Source organism: Panthera uncia, chromosome B1 (assembly GCF_023721935.1).
Source record: "Panthera uncia isolate 11264 chromosome B1, Puncia_PCG_1.0, whole genome shotgun sequence".
Lineage (NCBI taxonomy): Eukaryota > Metazoa > Chordata > Mammalia > Carnivora > Felidae > Panthera > Panthera uncia.
Window position 1 is genome coordinate 175,332,638 of NC_064811.1, and position 21,304 is coordinate 175,353,941.

At 49.1% G+C, this 21,304-nt stretch overlaps 1 protein-coding gene across 3 annotated transcripts in view; it reads left to right on the forward strand.

Moving 5' to 3' along the window:
• The first annotated feature begins 262 nt into the window (after positions 1 to 262).
• Positions 263 to 21,304, forward strand: part of PRAG1 (PEAK1 related, kinase-activating pseudokinase 1) — a 52,892-nt gene continuing 31,850 nt past the window's right edge. The window contains exons 1-4 of one of the 3 annotated variants that reach the window (XM_049631671.1): positions 265 to 452; positions 5,280 to 5,764; positions 7,740 to 7,892; positions 8,004 to 9,559. In XM_049631671.1, coding sequence (XP_049487628.1) covers positions 5,435 to 5,764; positions 7,740 to 7,892; positions 8,004 to 9,559 — 2,039 coding nt within the window. In that variant the 5' untranslated portion in view covers positions 265 to 452; positions 5,280 to 5,434. Of the gene's footprint in view, positions 453 to 5,279; positions 5,765 to 7,739; positions 9,560 to 21,304 lie in introns of all 3 variants that reach the window. The other 2 variants (XM_049631670.1, XM_049631672.1) reach the window with 2 other exon arrangements.

Genomic DNA, 21,304 nt, shown 5'->3' on the forward strand with positions numbered 1-21,304 from the left:
TCCGGGGAGGGGGCAAGCCGGGGCCCCGCTCGCGGGTCGGACGGCGCCCAGTCCCGGGCCAGGGGCGGGGCCTCGCGGCCGGGAGCGGGCGGGCGGGTGGGCGCGGGTGGGAGGGGCGGGGCGGGGAGAGTTTGGACGACTCGGGGCTGAGAGCCTCAGCCCGCCGGCGGGGAGCCGGAGGCGCGCGGGCCCGGGTAGGGGGTGGGGGCGCGGGGAGGCGGCGGGGACTGCGGAGGTGCGGCGGGAGCCTGGGCGGGCGGCGTAACCGGAGGCGGAGGGGGCGGAGCCGCGCTCGCAGCTGCCACCCGGCCTCCGGGCCCAGGCAGAGGACACCCGCCCGCGGCCGGGCACGCACTGCGCGCGCTCACTCTCCAAACAATGCTCCGAGGCGCCCGGCCGGGCGGCTGGCTTCTCGGCGACCGACGGCGAGACCGGGGGAGCGCGGCCCCGAGGTGAGCCCGCGACGCTTTCTCCAAATCCGGCCCCTTTTTGTCTGGCAAACGTGGCCGTAGAGGGGAGCTCCGGGGGAGCGCTGCGGTCGCCGAGAGGGCGATCCCCTGTCGGCGTCCCCCGGGGTGACAGGCGGCCGCTCGGGGAGGGTGGAGCGTCCGGACCGCGTGCGCCCGGGCTTGTGCTCCAGGTGCAGGCACGGAGCCCGGAGCACACGGGAGCCGGAGGGCTGTTTTCGATTCATTCGAGCATCGCGCTTTTTAAAACGGGGAAACTTTCCTTCGAGTTCGGGGAGGGGACACCGACTGTTGTGCTGGTCTTGCTGGTCTTGCTGTTCTGTCTGGGGCAGGGGACCCGAGCGCTTTGCGAGTTGCTAGTGGGGACACTTCATTTCCGCGGCAGCCGTATTGTCAAAGGAGCAGAGGGAGAGGCCGTTCAGGGATCCCGGGGGTGATGGTTTGGGGCCGCAGGGTAGCGGCCGCTGGCGCTGCCCCGGGTTAGATGCCAGCCTCCGAGTCTCCGGAGGGAAGGAGATGATGCCTCTCTCCCGAGCCTTCTGAAAGAGGGCGTACCGTGGGCACGTTCTTAACCTTTGCGTGTGCTGCTCGTGTTCCCAGCCGGACACACACACACACACACACACACACGCACACGCAAGCACACCAGGAGAAAATAGAACCTCTCCACCTCTCCGCTTTCAGGTCCTGTAAATGGGAATGGAGGCAGGGCCCGCTGTGTTTATTTTTCTCAGGTAAAGCTCAGCCAGCAAGGACATGGCTTTGCAGAACTGGATAAGAAAGCCCAAAGGTCTCGGGGCCAGGAATTTTGCAATGCCATCAGTGCAGAGTCAGGTTCCACGGACCTTACTGATCACTGGCCTGATCCGTGGTAGCAACCTTTTCCCGTTTTGAGAGGGACATTTGACAGGAAGCCCTGGGGAATTGTGCGGTGACTTTGCCATCGCGTTGTCCTGTGGAATTCGGCCATCCTCCGTACTGGTTTCGACTGTAGTAGGTCTAACCCATGAAAATCACATTCCTACTGCTGAGATGAGGTTGCGTACATAGCATTGGAGACGGAAAAAATAAAATGAAAAGTTGGGCGAATATCACGACTTACCCTCTGAGGGGTGGGGGAAGGAGGTGTGTTAAGATTGTCACTTTGTTCTTTCTGCCTGGGCAACCCTTGCCAGTGGAGTATTGAAAACCAGACACTTTCCGTACCTACTTTTCTTTTCCAGTGTTGCATTAATTTAACGGTATGTATACATTTATCAGGTGAGTGTTTTTTGGAATTCTGTCACTTCGGGGTGAGGCATGAACAGCCTTTGATGCAAGCGTGAAGGGGTATTTGGAGCCAAAAGGTTTAATTTTACAGATCTGGCCGTCATTCTTCAGATTCTTTTGGAAATGGGATGGGAGTGTGTCTGACAACTTCAGTCTTGCAAATTGCAGCCACAAATCTAGTGCAGAAGTTTGCAGAGGCAAAGATGTTTTATCACGACTTGGATCAGAAAGAATGCTGGGATCTTTTTCTAATCTTGCCCTGCTACCTCCCACTGAACTGGGGGAATTTGCATAATTCTGGGGGCCGCCTCCCTTCGGAGGTAAGGAACGTGGGCAGGAAGGTACCATTCCCAGGCTGTGGAGAGTTGGCACTGGGAGGCGAAGCGACGTTCCTGGTTTGTGAGCGCCACTTGAGTTTTTCACCATCTTTCACAGAAAACAAATAGGGGATAATTCCAGGCATGGAGCTCCCCAGACAGAACTGGGAAAGCATCTTTTCTGGCTTGACAGGATGGTAAATTCTGTTTGCTGTGACTGAGAAACCAGTTTTAACAGGATGCAGTGAGTCAGTGATGGTGGAAGGCTAGCACTTCATTCTGTTTTCTTCTTCAAAGACTGCCCCTAAAAACCTTTGCATCTCTGAGCAGTCGTGTCGGTGAGAGTTGTGCCCACATCAGAGAATTTCAGAGCTGGGCCTGGGAGCGAAGAGAGGGTGCATAGGCTGTGGCCAGGGTTCTGAGGGAAGCTTCCCACTCATCAGTAATCCAGAGCCTACCCGAAGTCCCAGGGCGGTGGTGGGCCATCGGCGACAAGGAGTGGGGACCTCTGGCACCAAGCAGACATGACAAGTTTGTGCTCCCAGTTGCCTGTTGGGGAGGAAATGAAATGTGACCTCCCCGGACTGCCTCTTTGTGAATCTGTGGTAGCCCCGAGGAAGTGGTTGGACACCCACCTCCACAGTTAGCTCAGCCTTATAAGGAGCTGCAGGAATGCAGAAGGGACCACAGAGAACTGGTCTTTAAGCTTTCTTCCCTACTGTCATCAGGGTGTGGGGGGGGGGGGCGGGGCTCGGGAGCCTCTGACCGCAGTAAACGGGAGACTGTTTTTCTCTGTGGCCAGGAAGCCTGTCGGCTCCCTAAGAAAGGACCAGCTCCTCACCTTGGGGCAGGGATCTGGAGACTTGCTCTCCGAACACCACTGTGCTTCCTCCCCTTTTTCCTCCTTGCAAGATTTAGCAGCTGAGCCTAAAGCTCTCGGTGGCTCAAAATTATGGGAGGGAGAAAAATCCTTGCTATCCTCCTCTGCTTGTTGAAGCTTAGTGACCTCTTCTGGGGAACTTGGTGAGGAATGAACCTGCTACTGGGGTGTATTTAGGGGAGGAGAAGAACCTAACCACAATCATCTTAAAGAGAGGGATGCATAGGACCCACCAACAGTTGCTGAAAGACAAATACTTGTGTATTTCAGAGTGTTCATTTAGCTTAGTGAGGCAGTGGCTTTGCGGGGAACTTTGGAGGGAAAGGAGGTGAATTTAGTGCCAGTGCTTGCTGAATAAACACCCCTGTCTGTGAGTGCGTGTGGGACAACAGAAAGAGAGCACTTTCCAAAAGGATTCAGGAGTGGGCTCCTGGCTCAGTCTACCTGGTTAGTCCTGTTGGTAGTTTAAGTTTGTTTGTTTGTTTGTTTGTTTGTTTATTTATTTATTTATTTTTGAGAGAGAGAGAGAGAGCATGCGAGAGAGCGCACAAGCAGGGAAGAGGCAGAGGGAGAGGGAGACAGAATCTGAAGCCGGCTCTAGGCTCTGAGCCATCAGCCCAGAGCCTGACGCAGGGCTCAGACTCACAAAGCATGAGATCATGACCTGAGGCGAAATCAAGAGTCGGATGCTTAATCAACTGAGCCACCCAGGTGCCCCTAAAGCTTTTTTTATTAAAAAGAATTTTTTTGTTGTTTTTAATGTTTATTTATTTTTGAGTAAGAGAGACAGAGGGTGAGCAGGGGAGGGGCAGAGAGAGAGGGAGACACAGAATCCGAAGCAGGCTCCAGGCTCTGAACTGTCAGCACAGAGCCCGACGCAGGGCTTGAACCCACAAACCACGGGATCATGACCTGAGCCGAAGTCAGACACCTAACTGACTGAGCCACTCAGGCACCCCTGTCCTGGTAGTTTAGAAGGTATCAGCCTCAAAGCAAGTTCTCACTGGAGGACAGTGGAGAGCAAACCCTAGGGCAAAACTCCCTATTGGATGAGAATCTGTTCACCTTTGATTTATGAGGATTATTTTCTCATGAACACCCTCCTTATGAGGAGCTCAGTTCATTTAAGTGAGCAGAGAAGAGCAATGAGCAGCAAACAGATAATGGTCAGCAACTCTGTCTGATGAAGGACATGATGAGGTGAGGGGTTGCCCACACAGTTGGCCTCGCTTTCTGAAACCACCAAACCCCCTATGTCTATGGATGAGTCTTAGTTTATGCCATTGCCATTGTTTTTTCCATCTGTGAGGTTTTTTTTACTTATTTATTTAAGTAATCTCTACACCCAATGTGGGGCTTGAACTCACAACCCTGAGATCAGGAGTCGAATGCTCTTCCGGCTGAGCCAGCCAGGCTCCCCTCTATCCGTAAATGGGGATAACAGCTACCTGCGGGGTGTTATTCAAGCTAATTGGTTAATATCTGCAAACTTCTGAGCTCATCTTGAATGGGCGAATTTGCTAGGTGCTAGGGGCAAACTCTCTGTGCTCAGTTTGACTGTCAGAGACACCTCTCTCAACAAGCTGACTGCCTTACCTCCAGGGCTATCATAGGCAAAAATAACTGTGATAATCTCTTCCCTCTGTTTTGTTCTATCAGCCACCCTTAGACCACAGGGCTGTGGTGGTCAGGCATTTCTTTTTCTGTTTTCCCTCCTTGACCTGCAGCCCCTGCTCTGTTGACCTCACTGAGCACTGGGTTGAATAACTTATATTTAGTAAGGAGAGGAGGGCAGATTCCCCAGATGCCAGACCTCCTGACACAGTTCCCCCGAGGGGCAGGCCGGCACCACACCTCTCCCCTTTCTCCTGCATTTAGTCTCCACCTGCCCAGAAGTACCATTAGAGCACTGGTCTCTGGGCGCAGGCCTGCCTGCCTGCTCAGTCCTTGGTTACAGATTGTGGCCTGTCCTCCGGAAGCCACTGTTTTTACTTGCAGAATTACTTTGTAGTTCTTGTCCCAAGCTCTAGACACCCCAGCAGCAGGGAATGCATGGAAGACAGGGCAGTTCCTCATCTAAAACCCTATGTGATTTCTTCCTGCCACAGTCCCCAAACCTCAGCGCTCGGGACTTCAGGGGACTGAAATGTCCACTATGCTCTGTACTCCTGTATCAGAGTTGCATTTAGTTTTTACAGCTTCCGATAAGGCCGCACCACCGCAGAGTGACTACGAGCCTTAGGACAAATAGGTGAGGGTCTCAGAAGAAATGGAATGCTAATCTTGACCTTTTCCTCTCCCTTTTTCCTCTTCCCTCCCCTTCCTACTCCCCATTCAAATAATTAGACTCTAGGGTAATGCAGCCATCCTCTGGCCACGTGGATCTCTGATCAGGCAGATCCCTGCCATTCCCGGGAGCCGCTCCGTGCCCCGCGTCTGCCTCCCATAAGACCACGCCAGAGAGCTGGGCACAAGATGAGCCAGCACACTGTCTGCTCAAGATGCACCAGACCGTCCGACTGAGCCCCGCGAGCCCAAAAATGTCTGCGTGCAGTGACTTTGTGGAGCACATCTGGAAGCCCGGGTCCTGCAAGAACTGCTTCTGCCTGAGGAGTGACCACCAGCTGGCACCCGGCCATCCCCAGCCGCGAGCAGGCAGCCTGCCCCCTCCACCTCGCCTGCCCCCCAGGGCGGAGACCTGCCGCCAGGAAGATGACGCTGTGAACAGCTCCCCCTACTCCAAGCCCACCATCGCCGTGAAGCCCACCATGATGAGCTCAGACGCCTCTGACGTGTGGACAGAGGCGAACCTGAGCGCCGAAGTCTCGCAGGTGAGGCTGACGAACCCGTGTGGTATTTTTACAGGGGCCACTCTTGTTGTAACGCTTGGTGACTGGCTGGCAGCCAGGGAGGGCTGTTGGAGCAAGACTTCTGCAGGACAGGATGGCTTCCCCGTCAGCTCACCCCATGACTGCCCCGTCCTGGCTGCTGCCCTCCTTTCCAGCTGTCCCTTTAGGCCAAGAACCGTCAATCCAGTCCCTCAAGTTTAAATGCAGACTGGGTTAATTATTTATCTGGGGACACACCAAAATGAAGCTTTTTTTTTTTAAGTTAAAAAATGTTTTAATTGATAATTAAAAATATATACGCAAGTAGCAGTAATTGTATAACAAACGCCCTGCATCCCACTGTCCTTCACCATGAGTGTCAACAGACCAACTCATGACCCGGTCTGGTCTTGCTTCCTCTCCACCCCCACCTCCACCCTGCCTTCCCTGTGATTTTGAAGCAAATCCCAGATATCACATCATTTCCGTACATGTCTTAAAAGATAAAGTCTTCTTAAAAAATAGAACTGCAATACCAAGATCGCCCTTAAAATATTAGCAGTAGTTCTTTCATATCCAGTTCCCAGCCGGCGTTCAAATTTCCAGCTTTGAACGTTGGATTTTAGCAGCTTTGACCTGGGATAACTAAAGACGGTCACATCCTTAGAGATTAGACTGTTCTGCTCATCCCACAGGTCACCCTTACAAAGGTGTAGTTATTTAGAGGCCGTGCAGAGCCCGCTGCCTCTAGACGTGTCTCAGATGCTGTCAGTCAGTCTAGGACATTCTCAAACTGCTTGGGACTTGTTTGACCTTTCTGTCTAGTCTAGTTTTCCTAAACCATCATGGTGGGTGGATCAGGAAAGGTGCGTGAGCCTATGTAAAATCAGAGATCAGTTTTATATCGGAGGTGGCTTAACTGAAGAGAGGCACTTCCTGTGGTTGCACGTAGCTCCATGTCCCTGCTCTATTTGTCGTAAGCCAGTCACACCCACTCGCCAGGCTACGTTCACTACCTTCAGCCTTCACAGACGTAAGCCAAGGACTCTTTCAGTTCAGAATCATCTTGGAAAGGAAGCAAATGCAAGCCCTACTTTGAGGCTGCTTCTAAAAGTTTGGGGGCAGGGGGAGACTTTTTTTTTTTTAAGTTTATTTTTATTTATTTTTTTGAGAAACAGGTAGAAAGCAAGCAGGGGAGGGGCAGAGAGAGAAGGAGACAGGATCCCAAGCAGGCTCCACACTGTCAGCACAGAGTCCGATGTGGGGCTTGAACTCACGAACGTGAGTCTTAACCGACCGAGCCACCCAGGCACCCCAGGGCAGGGGGAGACTTTAGAAGGGAAGGACGAGGGGACCATGACTTCAGGGATGGGAACGAGCAGTCCACATCTCTGTCTCCTAGTTCAACTAGTCCGGCCACTTACGTAGGCTTGGGCCGAGGTCACTGGCAGAGCCCAGAGAGCAGCGAGGGGGCTGGGACCCAGCTCAGAAACCACCCCTCACTCTCTTGCCCCACCGCCCAGCCAAGGTATTTTAAAAAGCCTTAAGACTTCGGTTTCTTCGGGAATGTACTGTGGCATGGTTATCAAAAAAATAACAAACACGGAGCGAAAATTAAACTCAAAACTCTCTTTTCAAAGCTCTTAGGAGAACTTACCTCATCAGGCAATTTTGAGGGAGAAGGCAGAATATTCCTTTTCAGGGTTTTTCCTTCCCCTACCTCACAGACTTAAGCCAAAAGAATGACAGCCCCCGGGGAGGGAAGCACGGCTGGGTGTCTGGGAAGGCCAGTGGCTTCGTGGGTGTGACAAGGAGGAGAGGCTGTGGGGCGATCAGAGGGGGAGGCGTGCTGGAGAGCTTCCTCGCTGCAGCACAGAAGACTGTTCACAATGTCATGGCACTTCCCTCTCACTTTTTCTCTCTTCCTTTTTTCTCTGACAAGGTCTAATGTAAGTCTTTTAACCTTGGGGCTGTGTAGGTCATCTGGAGACGAGCCCCCGGCAAGCTCCCCCTCCCGAAGCAGGACGACGTGCCGATAGTTTACCTGGGCAGCTTCCGTGGCGTCCAGAAGCCTGCCGGGCCCTCCGTCTCCGCAGATGGCCACTCTCGCTGCCCCCCTGCATATGCCATGGTTGGTCTGCACAGCCTCGAGGCCCGGGGGGAGCGGAGCACTGCCTTCCACCCAGTGAGTTTCCCCAATGAGAAGGGGGGGCGAGAAGATAAACCCATGTTTCCCTACCAGGAGCTGACCTCCACTCAGGAGAGCTTCCGCCAGAAAGTGGCTGCCTTTGCCGGGATGACATCTGGCTGTCACAAGGGCGCCGGGCCCTGCCCCTCTCCACAGCCGCTGCGGGAGTCCCTGGCCTCGGAGGATGACAGCGATCAAAGGTGCTCGCCTTCAGGGGACAGCGAGGGGGGGGAATACTGCTCCATCCTGGATTGTTGCCCCGGGAGCCCCACGGCCACGGCCACCTCACAGGCTGCGAGTTCTCGGTGCAGGCCTGGCGGAGGGGACCGCCCAGCAGTGTGCTGGGGGCAGGCAGTGTGTGCGGGGTCCACTGAGGAGCAGAAGCGGGTTGTGAGCTTCCCGAGGGAGTGCTGCAGCCAGGGCCCCGTGGAGAACCCTCCCCGCCTGGGTCCCAAGAAGCTGTCCCTGCCCTCAGAGGCGACAGGTTCTTCAGACGGCCTCTCCTGTGGGAGTCCCAGCAGCGGGGCCAGCAGCCCCTTCGCCCCCCATCTTGAGAGTGATTACTGCTCCCTCATGAAGGAACCTGTGCCAGGGAAGCAGCAGGACGCTGGCTCGAACAGGTGCCTTGGACTGACTGGGGAGCCCCAGCCTCCAGCCCACCCCAGCGAGGCTGTACAGCCTGAACCCATCTATGCTGAGAGCACCAAGAGGAAGAAGGCGGTTCCAGCGCCTTCTAAGCCACAGGCCACAGCGGAACACGCAGCAGCAGCTGCTCGGGGCCAGGGCCAGGTACGGACAGCTAATGCCTGGGCTCCGAAAGCGCCATCTGGCTGGGGCCGGGACAGGGAAGGCCCAGATAAGGTTCCCCAGGTGGCAGCCACCATCACGGTCATGGCAGCCCATCCAGAAGAGGACCGCCGGACGATCTACCTGAGCAGCCCCGACTCTGCAGTGGGGGTGCAGTGGCCACGCGGGCCCCTGAGCCAGGACTCAGAGGCAGGTGAAGAGGAGACTTCAGCTGGCCAGGGGCTGAGCTCCAGAGAAAGCCACCGCTCCGACACGAGTGAGAACACACCCAAGGGGAAGCCTGCCATTCCCCCCAAGCTGTCCAAGAGTAGCCCCGGTGGGTCCCCAGTGTCGCCATCTGCCTCCCCACTCTCTGACCTCAGCGAGGGGAGCGCTGGGGGTGGTCTTGGACCCCAGGCTTTATCCGGGGGCCCCACTGACTCTGCGTCCTCCTGCCGGGCCAATGGCGTCGCCACCAATGACTCTGTCTGGTGCCACCCACCTGCCGCCACTGCCTCAGCCTTGGACCAGCGGCGGCCCCGGTACCAGACTGGGGCCTGGAGTCGTCAGTGCCGGATAGAGGAAGAGGAGGAGGTGGAGCAGGAGTTGTTGAGTCAAAGCTGGGGACGAGAGATGGAAAACGGCGCCACAGACCCCTCAAACTCCTCTGCCTGGCACCATCTCCACCCCACAGACGGCTCCTTTGGGCAGAGCAGCAAAGTCGGGACCGGGATGAGCAAATCGGCCTCTTTTGCCTTTGAGTTCCCCAAGGACAGAAGTGGGATTGAAGTGTTCTCACCTCCTCCACCGCCTCCAAAATCGAGGTGAGTATGATTGTGTGTAAGTCAGGCTCGTTCCAGAGGACTGGGGGAGGGCTCTTCTAGAAACCTGTGCTGTTGCCCCCCTACCAAAAGCCCTCGGGCCCAAGCTCTGGGTCTGGCACTCTGGGCACCAAGTATCTGCCCAAAGGCCTTGTGCCTTTATGTAAATTTCTAAGTTGATGTTTGTGCTCAGCAAAAAGACCTACAGGCTGTACCCTGCCTGGGACTGGCTATTTGAAATAAATCTTTGCAAGAAGCACCGCTAAGCTGTCCTTCTTTTCTGATGCTTGTAGTTTTATAAGCTGGTACTCTTTTCCTCCCCATCTCTCTGGAGTGTCTTTAGCAGACTTTTCTAGGGAAAACCCTGAGATTCTCCGTTTATTTAAACATGCAGAAGAATGCCAAAGGAGGCTATGCTGCAGAATTTGGAGAGGCAAAGAGATGGGGAGGCCCATGGGCAATGCCAAATGTGTGCTCCAGAAACAGGCCTTGGGGCCAAGAGCCAAATAGTAGGAGGCTCTGTGCGCGGTTGGTAACCTTTAGATGTGGGCTTTTATGGGGGGAAAAAAGTAGTTTCATTTTAGCGTGCTGAAACTCACAGCTTTGTCCACCGCTTTGCTGCTATCTCCTGCCAGTTTAAAGTACCTTTCAAAGGCCTAAGGTAAATAAATGCCTTTTTAAAGGTATTGAGTTGTGCATGGAATTTAAATTCTGGAAGAAAAAAAAAATGTCCTTCTTCGAGCAAAACTGATTCCTATCAGGGAAAGGAGAAGCCTGCTGTTTTTTAAAAAATGACAGCTTTTCCAAACAGACTTTCTCTAGCGGTGTCATTTCCAGTGATTCTGTTTCAGCTTACGTGCCTCCGGGTTGATGTCAGAAGCAGGGAAACTGACCACAGAGAGATGCAGCTGTGAATACTTGACTTTGAACATCAAGGCGTCTCAGGCTATGATGCTCTCTAACATGGGCTTTTTCAATGACCACTACTTTGTTCTGGTATTGCGCTGGCCACCTGCCAGTGGTATAGACATCCTCAGGTGATTGCAGACTCTCTTTGGCTATAGTTTTAACTTCCTGAGTGAATAAGGGATCCAGCAGCTAAGAATAGCTCCCGTTTATATGGTACTTACTATGGACCAGGCCTGGATGTAAGGGAATTAGACATATTAACTCATTTGATCCTCAGAACAGCCTAGGAGATAGGAATTACCATCCCCAATTTACAGATGACAAAACAGAGATAGAAGGAGCTGAAGTCACCTGCCAAGATTACACAGCTGTACCTGCTCCTAAATACATAGGGCGCTTTAGCAGGTGTAGGAAGTGAACAAGACATCTGTCTGCCTCCGGCCTGGGTTGGTTAGTGAGAAGCATGGGCTTTGAACTTGATCAGAAAATCAAGTTTATAATGCATCTGTCTTATCTATGGGCTGAGTGATCTTGAGCACGCCACTTGCCATGACTGAGCCTCCCTAAAATTGGATAGTAATAACAATACTTTTATAACACCCTGTTGCTGAAAGACTCAAATGAGATGAACAGAATCCAGTAGAGGGTATAGTTATGTAGGCAAAAGCCACCTGGAGCTCTTGACTGTGGCAGGGACACCCACACCCTATAGGAAACTTCTGGCCCAATCCCAGGCACCCACCTGAACACCCCCTCATTCCTCAGAGAAGAAAGTAAACCTTTCTCATGTAAGAATTAAGGGCTTGGAGGCATCCAGTCACCATAGCAACATAACTCAGGGTTTGCATTAGCATCTGGGTTGAGATCTGAGGTTTTTGGCCCAGTTTATAGGATAAAACCATTGGATTATACATAGCTCAAACCAGGTGGGAATCTCAGAGGTCCTGGGTTCCAGCTCTTAAAAACAAAAAACAAACAAAAAAAGTTGTTAGTTTAAGGGCTTTTAGGAAAAAAAAGTCTGGGAAATAAATTTGGCTTAAGGGAGCCCAGAAAAAAGAGCATCTGGTACTATTTAAAATAAAACAAACTCGTATATATTTTCATTTGGGGAAGATTTTTTAATCATTACTGACATGTCTTGAGTCATCACGTCTCCCTCATGAGGAGATAAGAGGACAGGCTTGGGACCATAAGCTGATTTTTAATTCTGGAACTCAGTACTTCCAAATCCTTCTGAGGAGGGTGCCAGAAACCCCCAGTCTTCAAATCTAGCAGGTCAGGGTGATGGCAAATTGGACCATTAATGAGAATACAGCCCACAGTTGATGCAGGACCAATACCAGTAGCACAGTGGTAACTATGTTAGGCTGATGTCAATTTCCAAGATGGAAGATGTTAGAAGGTCTTTGATCTTCAAGGTTAACTTAATTTCTTTCCATGGGCCATTTGCTAATAGGTCCTATTTCTAAGAATCAGCCTCACTTTCAAGTAAAGAGAACGAATCTCATGAGGTGTATTAAGTACACTCGACCCTCTAGAGAAAGGAGTTGTTTCATGCAGGACAGTGTTACTTTTCACTTACGTTTACTTAGTTCCTTCTGCTTTCTTGGACTATTCTGGAAGAACACAATCATTTTCTGGTTTGCCTGTGGTCCTATTTTACAAAATTGTGGCTTGGGGGGGTGGGGGGGGAAGATGTTGAGAATGACCTGACTTTCCTGTGGTCTTATTTTGGATGTTTGGCCGTAGCTTATCTGTCTGTCTGAGATATTGTCCTCCGTAAACTCCCATTAGGGTTCTGGAGAAAACTCTTGCTGTAATGTCATGTAGGACTTATTTCTCACAGGTTTGTCTGCTAACCAGAAGTACCTGTCAATCTTCACCTTTGAACTCTGCCCTAAACTGGGGCACTAAATCATTCCAGAGAGTCAGTGAGGTCTGTCAGTCTAAGTAGGTGAGCCCAGATGTGCAGGTGGTTGCCTTGGCAACAGCAGGTACCCACGGACCCAGACTGTACCTCAATTACTGGGAGGAAAACTAGGTGCACTTCAACACCTCTAAAGGGCTCCCACCATAGGACATGGGCATTGAGAACCTTTGTCCTACATGACATTACAGCTATTCTCATTAAACTTCTTAGTTTAAATGTCATGTTCAAGACTTAAGGCAGTTTAATGAGAATAGCAGTGCCTGGGGGAAATAATTAAGATGCAGAAGAATCAAATTTATTTCTGCCTTTTATTTCTTCGCAGTTGCAAACCTGGTTTTAAATGACATATGGCTTTTGAGTGACAAGGTCAGTTGAGGGAGGATCATCTGATTAGGGCAGACGGGAATTTCACGGAGAAACCCCAAATTAGGATGAGAGGCCTGAACTGAGAGGAGGAGTTGGAGCCCAGCAAGGGAATAAGAACTCAGACAAGGTTTATATGGTTTTAGTGTCCAAAGGTCTGGCCCTAGGTGAGACTAATTGAAAGTAAAACATTTCTCCGAAAAAGTGAGAGAAGTTTACTTTTGAAGTTATCACTCATGCTGATTGTAATTTTAACCCGCTACTTGACTGCATTCTCCCCCTCCTCTGGGGGGCGGGGCGGTGGGTTCCGGAGGGCAGAGACGGAGTCTGTCCTCGGGCCTTTGTTCACGCGTGACTCCCCCCTCTCCCTCCCACATTCTTCTCAGCAGACAGGTGATGACGGGGTCATGGATGGAGCACTTTTCTGTCCACAGAAGTGGCCACTTGGCTAACCAGAGGGAGCAAAATGACTTCATTGTGTGGTCTCTTGGTAACATGGACTCTCAGTATATGAGTACCATGGCCGGGATTGGTATTTATCTCCAGACTCCATCTATAATCTGCGTAAAGCTCCAGATGCTTTATTCCTGCAATACTTTCTGCTATAGTGGATTACGGTGGGATGGCAACTATTTACTAGGAAATCCCATAGTCCTGATGGCTTTTCTGTGTGGCATTTTGAAAATCACAGTTTGTATTAGAAAACACTGTATGTGCCTTGAGAATCTTCTCTGTGTTTAGCCTTTTTGACAAAGCTGAGATAAGTCGGCTGGAGGTCAACGTGGACCAGGAAAGAATGAATACTGGGGATACTTCAGGGAGAGAAACTGCCTGCACATATACTCACCAATTTTGGCAAACAGAACAAAACACATCCACAATGCAAGGTTAAGGTTAGATTCTGCTCCCGACCAGGGGCAAATTAATAGTCGGCTTCTTCCCGTGAGTTTGTGGATAGAACCTAAAATCACTGGATATCTAATGATGCTGTCTGGACCGGGGACCATTAACATTGATTCCTAGATTTCTCTTCTGTAATTTAAAAAAATTACTGAGTTGAGCAGTAGTCTATATCAAATATTTTGGAGGTTTTCTCCAGTTTTAAGCATACATTCATGGCTAAGGCTAGGGATTCGTGGTTCTTTAATTCATCAGATATCTACTAACCGCCTACTTTCTATTATGTTCTAAGGTGCTAAAAGTCAGTCACTGGGGTTCTGCTCTTTAAGGCCCCTAAGGGTTGAGTTGGTATACATCGAATCAGCAGGTGTGTAACATGACCACCAAGGGTTCTCCCTCTTCTTTGGTTTCCTTTGATGAGACTGGTCATCCTAGCAACTGGATTCTCAGCACATTCTCATTCTGTTGAGTAACACAGAGGTAAGCTCAGCTTGGCGTCCAAGAGGAATGAAAGAATAGTCCTTTCTTTAAGTGTCTTTTGACTCGATCCAAGACCAAGCTTAGTACAGGTATATAGACAACCACTTATTTTTGAAAAGTCAGGGTTGGGGAAGATGCTCCTTGAAGGTCATGAGCATGCTTAGCCATCAGTAATAACACAATATCCTGTGTGGTGCCTGGCACATAATGGATGCTCAAGAAATACTGGTTAAATTGGAGGCAGAGACCGTGCCCTGTTTATTTCAGTTTCTCCAAAAGCACTGTGCTTGAGAAAGAAACAAGTAGCTTTAAACACTTGTATCAGTATCTTTCTGAAACCCAGGTTTCTGGATTGCCCCAGTACTCTGTTCATGCCTCTGTTTTGGTAATTAACACAGTATTGTCTTGCACTGCATTACATTGGATCCATATTTGTATCTCCTCAAGAAATTGTAAACTCCTAGGAGTGCAAGCACCATGTTTCATACATTTTTCTTTGACTTTCCCATAGGCTACCTTGTAGCACAGTGCCTGGGACATAGTAGGTATTCAATAAAGGATTATCGAATTGGGGGAAAAAAGGCAGAGCGAACTACAGATCTTAGCCTGATTTTTCACTGGACAGCCCACTAGAATTCTGTGCCTAGCCTTGCTCAGTAGAACATTGTAATCTTGAGTAAAAGAAGCTGAAGTTAATAATTATTAATGCTTCAAGGTGGGCAAACACCATATAGGCACAATGCATCCTTTCATGGATTAATTTCCCTCTAATGATTATACATTTCAGTTTTGCAACTGGACTCATACTCTGCTGCCCTTTTTTTTTTTTTTTTTTTTTTTTTTTTTAAAGCTGAGCAGGTGTGTGGAACCAGCCCTCTCCTCTTTCCACAAAAATGTTCCTTTCAGGTAGTAATCACCTAAGGACTTTTTTCCCCAGCAGTGAGTCTCAAGAAATTCTAAGTGTGGCTTCACTTCTCTTGGGAATATATTTTTTATGCTTTCTGAGGTGGGTTGGAAAACACAAGTGTGGGGCATATGATCGAGCCCCCTTTGTCCATCAAGTGATCAGAGGGACTTTTTTGTAAATTTGCCTGCCTACTTTTTGGGTGTAGAACTCACCAGTTGGTGAGAAATGATCACGATTTGTGGTGCGAGTAATTTGTTGTTATTTTGAGATCATTGGTCTGCTCACGAAAGGACTTCCTTTTATCAGGGTTGATAAACCAACTGCAAAGAATACTCAGTGGCCCTTTCTGCAGCTGATAACTTTCAGAGTTTAAGATCAGTCTTCATCCTCTGTACTAGAATTGCTCATTCTTGCTTTATATTGACTTTGGGACACATCCCTAAAGATGCTGGCTGTTAAGGTGCTCATGCTGTTTCCATACAACTTTGTAAAGCTGCCTGCTTTGTGTAGCTGTTGTCTAATGCCTTGGATGGCTTATTCTCTGTGCTTCTCGAACAGGCTGACTCACAGACACAGCTGTTCTCCATGGGGGCAGGGGGCAGAAGGGGAACTTCCAGATTCTAGAGTGCTTTGAAAACTCCTTCCCTTTTTACTCATCTTACTCTCCAGTATCCATCACTGTCAGATGATCCGCTGACTTCCTTGTTTGCTGTTTTTCAGCCACTTCATGCCCATTTATGCATCTGCTATAAAAACTTATCTGAAGTCTACAACCTAGGAGGTTAATTGGCATTGTTACCATGTATGTTCCTGGGTTGCAGAAAGCCCTTCAGAATGGGTCTTGCTCTTCAGAGAGCTCCAAATGGCAGTCAAAATGAATACAGCTACCTTGGATAAATGCAAGAACAGTTGGGATAAATTGACATATCAGTAAGTAAAAGGACCTTGAAGATCTGGAAAAAAGGGAGGAAGTCTTTGGAATTTTAAAACGAGTCACAGTGGGGATGCACTTAAAGATAATTCTTATTAATATGTGCAGATCAAAAGGAAGGTTTTACGAAGGAATGTTTTTGAACCATGAGGGCCATTAGGTTGCATCCTCCACACCAGTTCCAATCAATTGGAGTAGCAGCCTGGGAGCTCCACGTGGAAAACAGGGTGACCTGTGGGAAGGCTCCCCTTGATCAGTTAGTACTAGTACTGTCTGCAGGTGATGCCAGTGGGGGTGTAGATGCCTGTGCTGGATATTTATCAATCCAGGTTTGGAATCTAAGATTTAGAATCTAAAATCTATAATGTAAAATCATTGGTGGTCAATAACTACTCCCTACACTAATTTAAGAGTTCCATACCTGGGAGAGGATCTGTGTTCTGTACAACCCAAGCTGTCCTAAGCAGACGTTGGCAGACGGTGGTTGTCTCTTTGATTACAGCCTCAAAGTTCACACTGTTAGTGTCAAAATGTTTTGTAGTCTCTGGATGAGCGGTTATGAATATTCCATGAATGTTAACCTTTTTGGAGATCTGTATTTGAGTAAATAAGAGTTAGCGTTATGTCTTTTACCCATTAAATAATGTGTGTTCACTTAGCCTTACCCTCTTTTGTTTGTAGCAATGGTTTTCTTTTCTATGCCCTCAACAGGTGAGTGAGGGAGTAGGGGCAGGAAGTATGTCAAATCTTTTAGAGGGATAGTTTGAAAATGAAAATTTAGTGCTATAATATAAATTTAAATTTGGGAGATAAACAACAAAACCATCGTTTTCATACACATAGAACATATAATTTTCTGAGTCTTCTTGGCTGGTGATGAGTTAGATTATCTGTTTCATAGAGATGTTCAATGTGGGGACAGAGCATGTCTCTTGAGGAGGAAGTACAAGAAAACAAGAGAACTGGGATAAGAATATTCACTGATCTGTTACGTTTACTTGGTGACCTCCCATCAAATCTCTCAAAGTGTCTTTTGTATATTCACGTCCTCTCCAAAACCTGAAACAGAAATCGCCTCTACCGGTGAATCCTAAATCCAGCTCCTTGACCCTACTTCTTTTCTACTTTCAGTTCTGGTCCAAATTTCTTATAAAAGCAGAGAAACGTAATGAAAGAGACTCCTCACTGTTCAGAGTCTGAAGTTTTCTTGGTCTTGACAGTCATTTAGTCACTAAATATTGAGGACTTGGTATAGGTGGACCTAGTATGAATTATTGAGTCAAATTAAGTATACATTCCGCCCCTGCAATCTTCATTCTTCAGTGTTAGGCCTCAGAGAAACGCATAGGTCAATAAGGGAACGTATATGATGAAGGTCATTACAACATCCTTCACAGTGGCAGGTGGTTGGTACAAGCCCACATATTCCTTTCTAGGAAAACAGAAGAGTAAAATGTCATGATTGTGAAATGAAATACTTAACAGCAGTCAGAAGCTGTGGGCTGGATGTATAATCAGAAACATGGATGAACCTTGAACTAGTATCGAGTGAAATAACAGAGAGGCAGAACAAGATCTGTAACACAATGTAATGAATATAAATTGAAAACATGTAAAGTAACCCCATATCTTTTAAAAACATAAATCCAAGGGTATATATCCAAGGAAACCCAGTGAGTCCCTGCAAGTGGGAAATTGGGAAAGTGGAGAATTAGTGTAAAGATGGGGATGAAGGGAAAAACTAAAATAACACAGATCAATGTGAAGGTGTTTCATTAATCGAAGCATACGATGATCTCACCTCTCTACACTTGAAGTAAACAGGAACATAAGAAAGACTGAGTCATGAGAGAGAGAGAGAGAGAGAGAGAGAGAACTTATTTGCCAGAGATAAGGATGGCAACAAAGAATATAAAGAAAAATGAATGTTTGGAAGAGCTTGTCATAGCTGCTTTGGAGAATGGGAGGTCAAGTGCAAGGATTCCCAGGAAGCCCCCAGAGCTAGCTGAAGGCAGGGAACGTGAATCAATTGTGGCCCCAGGCTGCACGGTTAAGCGCTTTCCTGGAGAAGCACTGGCCAACCGACCGGTGCAGGAGTGAAGATGGCAGATGATTGTCGTTACCTAGTGTGATGTCCTGATTTGTAATAAGAAATAAATCTTTGGTCTCCGTTCCTGTTTCTAGTACAGAGCTCCTAAAACTCGCCCGACTCCGAGAGTTTCCTAGGAGCCATAAAGGTGTGTTTTATTATGTTAATGAGGTGACTTTTGGACCCACCTAAGGATGGGGGCTGGTTGCCAGGAAATCAGCCGGGTGATTACAGGGTTAGAACTTTCAGTCCCACCCCCTAGCCCCTGGGGAGGCGTGAGGGGCTGGAGGTTGACTCCATCTTCTGTGGCCAGTGATTTGATCCACCGTGCCAATGTAGCGAGGCTTCCATTAGACCCCGAAAGGATGGCGTTTGGAGAGTTACAAGGTTGGTGAACCTGTGGAGATGTGGGCAGAGTGGTGCACCGGCAGAGGTCACGGAGGCTCCGTGCCCGTTCTCGATACCTTGTCCTATGCGTCTCTTCTGTCTGGCTGCTCCCGGGTTACCTTCTGTTAGTGAAATGTTCCTCTGAGTTCTGTGAGCTGCTCTAGCAAATGAATCGGACCCACGGAAGAGATTGTTGGAACCTCTGATCTACAGCCTGTTGGTCAGGAGCACAGGTGGCATCGTGAACCTGTGATTTTCCTGGGCTGTGTAGCGGGCCTGAGCCCTTAACCTGCAGAATCTGATGCTGTCTCCGGGTTAGCTCGTGTCAGAATTGAGTTGAATGGTAGGACACCCACCTGGTGAGAATCAGTGGGGTAGGGAAACCCTACCACCATGGTGGAATTGGGTGACCACAATCCTTACTTAGGTTCGGGAGGTGCCAGCCAGGACGGAGGCCAGGCTGATGGAGCTGTTGAGAAGCAGCTAACGGGGCTGAAGAAGTGACCTGGGAGTGGGAAAGGAACCTCATCCTTTTTGGGCAACAGACTGGGCCGGAGTGGGGTGTGGAGAAGCAGATCATGTAGGGGCTTTGTTGCAAATAGTCTGACTCTCCCAAGCCAGCAGGGTAGGACCAAAGTCTAATTTAAATACACACAGAGGTCTTAAGCCAATAGTTGGGCTCAGAAACTGGGTCGACCAAGTGGATCTGGAGCATTTGCTGAGTCAAGAGAAAGAGGAAAAGAGAATTCTGAAAGCGTGGTTGCCAAAACCAGTCATCTACAAACAGGAAGATTCTGGTCAGGCACAGATCATATTGGTGGCTGGATTCCAACAGGAATAGGTCAGGAGTAGAACAGTAATTCCCAAGTGGGTGAGTAAGAATTCGCTACTACTATGGTTTACTCAACCACCAGAGTCCGCCAGTGGGGACGGAGAGGGGCTGTGAACAGGGAAGGAATCCTGGGAGGTTCTGTTTTGCAGGTGGGAGGCAGGCTAATGTAACAAAAGAAGTTCTTGCATTGCTAAATTCGTGTATAATGGAGCTCAGCAACCTGGTCAGATGTGGGCTTTGTCAGCCCCTGAGCCTGGGGCTACACTACAAATTACCAAGGTCGTGAATACGAACATTCAAACTGAGGTCTGGTTGATAGAAAGAGAAGTTCTTCCTACTTATTTTAGAATAATGCATGCCTTCGGAGCCTCATCCCGATGGAACCACAACGAAAGTAGAGGTAACGAGAGTGACATCCGCCACCCATCGCTGTTTTCCTCATCTCTCCAGTTAGAACCCCCCAGTTTACTGGAGACGGCAGAGTCTCCCTGTGTGTCTGTCTCTGTCTGTCTCCCCATCCCATCCATTCATCTTTCTGTATAAGTAACACCCTCTGTGTATCTGGTGCTGTTTTTACCACTTAGTAAGTATTAACTCATTGACACTTCCTAACAGCCCCATGAGATAAGTATTATTGTTACCCCCTTTAGGATGGATGGGATAGATGAGAGGCTGAAGCACAGAGAGATCAGGTGCCCTTTCCAAGGCACCCAGCCCGGAAGCAGTGGAGCCGGGATCCAAACCCGGCAGCAGAGCCCGTGTGTTCACGGTCTTAACCACCACATCGGAGGCCTTCCTAGGTGACTCTGAAACCCATCGGGAAAGTTATGCAAATGCCTGCGTGGCTGCTCTTCCCAATGGCTCCTGAGGGTCCTCCCACGCTGCGCTGGCCTGTAGGTGGGGCGGGTAGCGGGCGGTGCCCCTCTGTGGATTGCAGCTGCTTGGTGGTCCACTCATTACTCATCTTTTCATCTCTTCCTTTCTGCCCCTGTGTGAACGGATGGAAGACCGTCCTCCTTGACTTTCCAGGCCGGGACGTGAGGCCTCTGTTCTTAGATGATCATATTGGAGATGAAAGTGTAGCGCACTGGTGACGGGGTCTCTCCTAGTCTGCCCCTTAGCGGCTCCTCGTCTGCCCTTAGCCTCAGCTTCCCACGCCAGGTACCTCCAAACCTCTGCCTTCTTCACTCCTTCACCTGGCAGCCCAGAGCTTCTCTAGGAAAGTACATAAAAATTACCCCGCAGACGGGGGCTGCAGATTAAGGAAATTTTTTTTTTCCTGAGACCTGAAAGGTCATCTTTTAAAAATATTTGTATCTCTCCATGCCAAAGTATGTCTGCATATAGTCAGGGCAAATGCCTGCAAATTTCCGTTTGACCAATTTAAGCATTTTTATCCTTCCCTAAAACCAACTACTGACCTAAATGTGTGTGTTCCTGTGTGTGTGTGTATACGTCCCTATCTTTAAAAATAAATATGGCTTTATTCCTATTTTTAAATGGTTTTCCACTGAACCAAAGGGTGTTTCAGCTTGTGGACTGTGGAAGTCACTAGTGCATTAACTGTAGATGCAAATGAACAGGCCTGCACCATGGGGAACATTGAGGTCACCTGACCGAAAATGAAACTGATTTCCTATCTTTATACACGCTAATAAATCTGTGGGGAAACGTGCCCCCAGAGGGGACTGGACTTATTAGCCCTTGCAGGTGGCTCATAGATACTTGGAAAATAACCCCTTTCACATCTTCATCAAAGAGAATCAACGATAAAAACAATACAAACTTTCTGGCATAGTTATCTGCCTTTCTCATCCCATCTCTTGGAGAAAAAAATTTTTTTAACTACAAGATTTGTGAAAATTCAGGATATTTGGGGACTGTTGTATTTTGTAAATATGAGAAAGTTTCAGCTGTCGAATCCAGCTTTATGGAGGGGTGCTCGCACAGTGTTCCTGCCTTTTGCAAGTTTTGCTGGACAAGTGTAATTCTTTTCTAAAAGGAAACTTTTTTCCTCCCA